The following is a 6959-nucleotide window of genomic DNA, read 5'->3' as shown; positions in this document are numbered from 1 at the left end:
CAACTTGCACAATTCTAACTTTGAGCGATCCTTCTGAAAAAAACGTTTATTTACCTAGCAACACCTAAGCCAATCAAACACATTGTTAATCGGAATAATAACCCCAAAAATATTAACTGTATAATTAGACATTTTTTTTATTTTATAAAATTGATTGATTGATTGATTGATTGTGAGTGCGGCTGTTTGTCTCTATGTGCCCTGCAATTGGCTGGCGACCAGTTCACGGTGTACCCCGCCTCCTGGTCGTCGACAGCTGGGATAGGCTCCAGCGCTCCCCGCGACCCTCGTGAGGATAAGCGGCTAAGAAAACGGATGGATGGAGTGTTATGAGGAATGCATTGGCAAAAATGGGGGAAAATGTCAATTTGGCTTGCAACCAGCCAGTGACACGTGAAATATCACTACGATTAAATATAATTGATGAATTATCCCTCAAAATAGTTCGATAATAAATAACTGTAAAGATAATCCAAACAACAGTTAATGAACTCTGAATAACGACAAATGTCATTAATTTTCCAACGGCAGTTAATCACGGATCGGTGGATTTGTAACTCATTACTGCAGCCTACAGGAGCGGGGTGGAATGACATCCAGCACAAGTTACAACTTCAATGGCATAATTTATTTTTTTTTTATTTAACTTGTACTTTTCATTTTGGCAGAACAAACATCCAAGCCATCAAACGTCTCTTATGTCTGGCCTTTCTTGAGCGCTCTTGTTTATACATTTTCTTTCAGATCAGCCATGAGATCTAATCTTTTTTTTTCCCCCTTCGCCGAGCAAAATCGTTACAGATGTCGGCATGCGGGTCATTTCCTGTGTTTACGTGGGAATGAGGTCCGATAACTGTTGGTATTAGCGCGAGACATGTTTGTACGCACGGACGGACAACCCTGACCTTGGCATAACAGCAGGTCCACATGTCGGACTGCTTAAAATAACTCCCGGGACCACACACGTAACCGCCGTGACGCTTTTGAGCAGCCCCGCTGTTTACATTCTCTGGCGCGGGGTTCCCACATACCAATTTTTAACGCCAGAACCCATTTTTTTGGGGGGGGGGGGGGGAACAAGAACCCCACACGATGACCAACATGGCTCACCGTATACCGCACAGCAACGGCGTGTTTTGTAGTACCAAGACTGGCCTGTGAGGGGCAGCACAGTGCCGCGGGGCATCCAGACTGCCGGGAAATGCAAAGAAGAAACTAATCTCACTCTTGCAAACTCTTTTCCTTGTCACTTCTTTCACGGGGAGTGAACGCGGAAATAAACGATTGGCGTCCTTTTGTGTGTGCATGCACTTCCTGCTAACACGCTATTAAAGGGCCACTGACAGGAAAAACATGATTTTTAATGTTTTAATAAATACAACAACAAAAATGGACCACACAACGTGATTTTGACGTATTTGGCTTTTTGTAACTCCCGCCGTGAAAATTCTCTCGAAGGATTTGTTTTGGAGAAGAAACAGGAAGTGACGCAATCAGCAGGAGCGCACTCAGGGGGCCTCGTGTGTCTATAGCAGTTTTACCTGCGGGAATTTAGCTCTTGGTTCCTTCGTGTTAGCCAAAATCGGACATTCGGGAGGATGGATTTACTCTTTACACGTTTCCAAAAGATCCGGTTCGTCGTGAAAAAATGGATTGCACGGGTGCAAAGGATGAGAGCTTCTTGGGTTCCCAATGACAAGTAGGTGTGCATAGAGCTACTAAAAAAAATAATAGTTGGGGGGTACGTAATCCGTAAATTAGGGATGCTAAATGTGTCGATGTGCGCGTCGGCGCTACGTCCCCCGAACATGGCTTCGAGCCGGGCCGCTTTGCGGCGTTGTCGTCGCTCGCGGCTGAGTACGCTACATACTGTCGGGGAGTCTGTCGTTAGCTAGAAGTGAGCCGCATATCATCTAAATATGGCTCGAAACGATAGCGTGACATTGCCCCGGTCACTTCACTCGATTGTGCGATGTTCTCTGTGTGACGTCTGACGTTGCAGGCGATATTGCCGCCACTGGGACGTCGAGTGAGACTTCCGCAAGTTTGCGCATGCATGACACGCTCTCCGCTCATATTTATTTTTTTCGTAAAGACATTGAAGTGAAAAATATGTATTTTTCATTATGATATCAATTTTAGAATGTTTGTAGGCGTGACAGAGGTCCTTTAAAGTTTCTTTTGCCGGCCAAAAGGAGGCTACATTTTCTCTGTGCAACTTAATAACGCAATTATACAATTTATGATGATTATTCTCGGGTAGACTCCACCAGGTGCAATGATATGAACTGATATCTCACTGTACTATTGTAATGTCTTTGTTCAGAATGTAATTCTGACACTTTTGGATGATGAAGCGACCAATTAAATCCAGGAAGGTTTAAAAAAAAAAAAAAAAGATAAGTGCCTTTGTAAATGAGCATTGCCCACAATAAAAGCTGCAATAAAGGTGATTATTGTTGTTTATGTATTTAATATTACTTAATTATGCCTCATTTAGAGTCACAGCAGCTGTGGGAGCGCAGGACGTTTTCATCTCCTTGTGTGCTAACTTCATAAAACAGGTCACCGTTAGTGTATTTAAAAAAAAAAAATCACAAGGTTTCTGAGGTCAATTTAATAATTCATAGCACATCTTAAAATTTTGTCCTTTAACCAGATGACATCACATAATGCGAAGTAAAAAAAATGTCTCACAGCAGCACAGTGAGTGAAGGATGACCCCCGTGATGCTCACGCTGCGTACCCCGCGGGCCCCCCCCCACCTAAACTCCGTTGCCATGGTTACGCAAATGCAGGTTACCGTGGCAGCCGCGTTATCTCATTCGCGGCACGTTAGCCCTCCGGAGGCAGGCGTCGCTATCTCCCCCCCCCCCCCCCCACACACACACAAATGCTGCCGCGTGTACTTCTCGTTTGGTAGCTGGAGGTGATCTCACTTCGCTACTCGTGCGCGGAAATCTCGAACTACCGAGGACGAAACAGAAGCGATGCGCGTGTGGATGTTTCCATATCAAGGCTTTGCTGCTATCTGCTGGTCAAATAGGATAATACATGTCCTCGCTAGTACATACAATTCAGGGTGCTATTAGAATATTTTACTAGTAACGTCTAACCTCTAAGCCTTTCCACTACTACTTCTGATTTTTTTTTTTTTTTTGACCTGCGTGCAAAAATTTGATATGAGGACTATGTAGTGGGTGACACGGTGGATCAGCTGGAAAGCGTTGGGCTCACAATTCTGAGGACTCAGGTTCGATTCCGGCCCCACCTGTGTGGAGTTTTCTCTGGGCACTCCGTTTTTTCCCCACATCCCCAAAAACATGCAACAATAATTGGACCCTCTAAATTGCCCCTAGGTGTGATTGTGAGTGTGGCTGTTGGTCTCCATGTGCCCTGCCATTGGCTGGTAAGCAGTTTAGGCTGTACCCCGCCTCCTGCCCGTTGACGGCTGGGATAGGCTCCAGCATTCCCCGCGACCCTCGTGAGGATAAGCGGCAAAGAAAATGGATGGATGGATGGACTATGTATTGGCAGCCAAGACAACTCAGTGAACAAAAACAAACAGTTTGCCAGAACGTGAAAAATTATTGAAAAAAAAAATGTTTGACACCGGTTGAAGTTTACCGTCAAACTATCAGCATGAAGCAAAGAAAATTACACTTTACGTATTGAAATCAACTCCAGCTTTACAGAGGATGGTCCGTTGTCGAAATGCTAGCACATTAATATCAAATGTCGTAGATGGACTAACGAGGCGTTAATAAGACTTTGCACAATCGATATTTAACAGAAATAGTGCAGCAGCATATGTAGACCAGCAATGTAAAGGATAGTCACGGGCATATATTCTTTATCCTCACATTACTGCAGTTTACTGAGAAGTTTTGAACATCTCCATATCGAGCCATGTTTGTATGACACCGCCCCCTGGTGGCCACAGCACCCACACCAGAAGGCGCCACACTGAAATAATCATGATGCGCAAACTTTTGTATTCTTCAAGGAAAAAGGAAAGAGCGCGCCTTGAATATAAAAGCCGACACGCGTACGCCTGCCAAGATCCCTCTCGGGATTTTCCTCCGACTTAATCCCGTTTCGAATAATCCCCCCGCCCCCCCCCCCCTTCTTCCTCTCGTTCTTTTTCGCCCAGACACACATGAGCGCATGTAGGTGGAGGGCGCCGTCTCGCTCGCTCTCTCCGGGGGCCGCGGCCATTCATGTTGTTGGACTACTGCCGTCGATGTTGTGGTTTCACGCTCGTCAAGCGCCACGGAGCCGTCTCGCTCAAGACCACGCCCAGTGACACCTGGGTAAGTCCGTTTTATTGCGTTGCGGAAATTACGGTAGTGACAAGTGACCTTTGAGTTTTTCTTCGCCTTTGCCGAAACTTGACAAGTCGCCCTGGAGATGACCTGATGCCAGCAATTTGTAAAAACGGACTACGTGAAGACACCGTTTGGAAATGTGGGGCTCACGAATGCAAAGAGGAGCCTAGTCGGGAGATGCAAAAGGGGGTTAGCGGATGTGTTTAGAAGTCGCTAAGCGAATTAGGCCAGGCTCAGCCGTCGCGACGCTTCCGGACCGGCGCATAAACCCGCACGCGGCGGACTGGCCTGCACCAAAATAGACTTTTTAACCTTCAGGACATTGGAATGTTACTAAAAAAAAAAATTGTCAATTGCACCCCGCCTCCTCCAGCACTCCCCGTGACCCTCGTGAGGATAAGCGGCAAAGAAAATGCATGGATGGATGGATGGATCCCCAGTCACCTGACAAAAAAACCTCAGTTTTCTCATTCGTTTGTGTGCTGGCAGAGTGAACGCAACACCGTCGAGGGGTTGTAGCGTCTCGACGCGTATCCACGAGGCGCTCTAAAGTCAAGCGGTGAATGGAGACCACGCTAGACCACATGTGACCTTGACTTTTCTCCACAGGTGGTCCTGCAGAACCTGCTGATGTGCATGGTCTGCTTCTACTCCCTCTACTACTTGGTGGTCAGCCTCTGCATCGGGCTGCTCAGGTACGCAAAGGACCGCTCGGACCTAGAACCGCAGCGGTGCTGAGTTGCGTGTGAACTTTTTGTGCGTGCAGGGTTCATGAAATCAACAGTCTGCTGGCTCCGTTTGATTACACCACGCAACCGTCATGGCAGAACCCCAAATACCTGGGTGAGTAAGTCGTGTTTTCTGCGGAGAACGGCCTTTTCCCTCGGGTGCGTCCGTAAGGCGTCCCCCGCGACTGCGCCGCCAAATCGGCGGCATCACCACGCCCGCCGACCCCGCGGTCTCTCCGTGAGAACGGTTGATCTCACGCGGAGACGATGCGAAATTGTCGTTTGTCCGCAGTGGGCGTCATCTCCACGGAGGTGACGTACGTTCTGGGAGGTCTGGTGTTCGCCTGGATCGTGGAGGAGTGGGTGTGGGACTACGCCATCACCGTCACGCTGCTGCACGTGGCCGTGACCGTTGCCGGTGAATACGCGCGCCGCTTACGTAACGGTTCACACACACCCTCTATGAAATTACGTGCGAGTGCCTGAAGATGGCGCCACACACATTATTATGGACATTTATGGACGATATGATGTCCGTCTCAAAGCGGAACTGGATTACACACGTGTATGCTCAAGTGAATTTATTGGCTAATTCAATACAGCCTACTCTCACTATCCGTCCACCCATTACCCAAGCCGCTTATCCTCACAAGGGTCACGGAAGAGCCGTGGACAAAAATTATACCTGCGCATCCTGTGCATATTTTGGTTTCGTAACCCTCTAAAATGCGTATCTATAATTTCATACATGTGCTTTTTTTTTTCCGGGGGTTCTGGCGCGTAAACCCCATGATAAACGAGCGAGTACTGTGTGAAAATGTCATGAAATTTAACGATTAAAAAATTTTTCGGCGTATTTTATGACCAACCAATTGTACAAGAGAAAGCTACGCAAATTCTGGCACATCACAGCATCCTTTGCAGGTGATAAGTGACATAATTGAACATTATCAAGGACGATACCGAACACAATCCATATTTGAATATAAAATTATTTTGAAGCACTGGCCAATTTGAAAGGTTTTTTTTTCTCTCTTTTTTTTTTTTTTGCAGTAATGTCAGATTTCCCTTCAACCGAGCACTGGTGGATCGCGCTGGGTGAGAAGTCCTCATCTGCCCCTGCAGTGACTGAATAATTGTGCATTTTGAATATGTGAATTAAGCACTTTTGAGGGTGCGATGAAGATTTCAGTCTTGTTTTTAATGGCGCTTCTCCGCTGTGTAGGCTCAGGTCTTGTGATGATGATATTCGGAGGACAGGTGCTGGCCTACAAACTGTTCCGGAACAACTTCGTCACCCCGGCCGAGCTGCAGAATTTCTGATGAGGCTGTGGACTGAAGCGTCGTCTTACAGATAGTATTCCCTTATTGCATAAATGACAAAAAAAAAAAACAAAACAAAAAAAAAAAAAACAAAAATCTGTACAGCTTGTTTTCCTTTTTGTATTGTTTTTAAAGTTGGTGGTACGTGTATCGACTTTGTGTATCATATTCTGGCAGCACGGTGTATTCATGGTTAGCACGTCTGCAACACTGTTTTCTGGTTGTGCGTTCCCTCATATATCCAGTTTTTATCCGGAAAAAAAAAACAAAACAAAACGTGCATGTTAGGTTATTGTAATTGAGGACTCGAATTTTGATAAATATGAACGCTTGTTTGTTGGTGACAAAGTGGCCTCTGATTGGCTGGCGGCAATTGGATGGTGGAGTTTATGTTTGGATTCATATTTTCTGAAATAGAAAATAAGTCATGTTGCCATAAAGTGACAACAGTCTGTTGTTTTAGCTTTCATTTTCATTTTTAGACCTTTTCGAGCTCAACGGGAAATGATTTTGTGTGACTTCACTTTTCCATTTTGTTCACCTTGACTAGACGATGACGTCATAGACATTCTTAACGTCC

The 6959-nt window shown here is 46.0% G+C and overlaps 1 protein-coding gene across 1 annotated transcript in view; it reads left to right on the top strand.

The window, feature by feature from the left end:
* tmem244 (transmembrane protein 244) overlaps positions 1-6935 on the top strand; it is a 28039-nt gene extending 21104 nt beyond the window's left edge. Inside the window, exons 2-7 of the mRNA XM_061812774.1 lie at positions 4154-4313; positions 4938-5023; positions 5095-5171; positions 5349-5474; positions 6110-6154; positions 6282-6935. Of these exons, the coding sequence (XP_061668758.1) occupies positions 4221-4313; positions 4938-5023; positions 5095-5171; positions 5349-5474; positions 6110-6154; positions 6282-6379 (525 nt within the window). The 5' untranslated portion in view covers positions 4154-4220 and the 3' untranslated portion in view covers positions 6380-6935. The remainder of the gene's footprint in view (positions 1-4153; positions 4314-4937; positions 5024-5094; positions 5172-5348; positions 5475-6109; positions 6155-6281) is intronic.
* Positions 6936-6959: the final 24 nt, after the last annotated feature.

This window comes from Syngnathoides biaculeatus, chromosome 23 (assembly GCF_019802595.1).
Source record: "Syngnathoides biaculeatus isolate LvHL_M chromosome 23, ASM1980259v1, whole genome shotgun sequence".
Classification (NCBI taxonomy): domain Eukaryota; kingdom Metazoa; phylum Chordata; class Actinopteri; order Syngnathiformes; family Syngnathidae; genus Syngnathoides; species Syngnathoides biaculeatus.
Note: the sequence above shows the minus strand (reverse complement) of the source record. Positions and strands in the feature narration are given on the sequence as shown.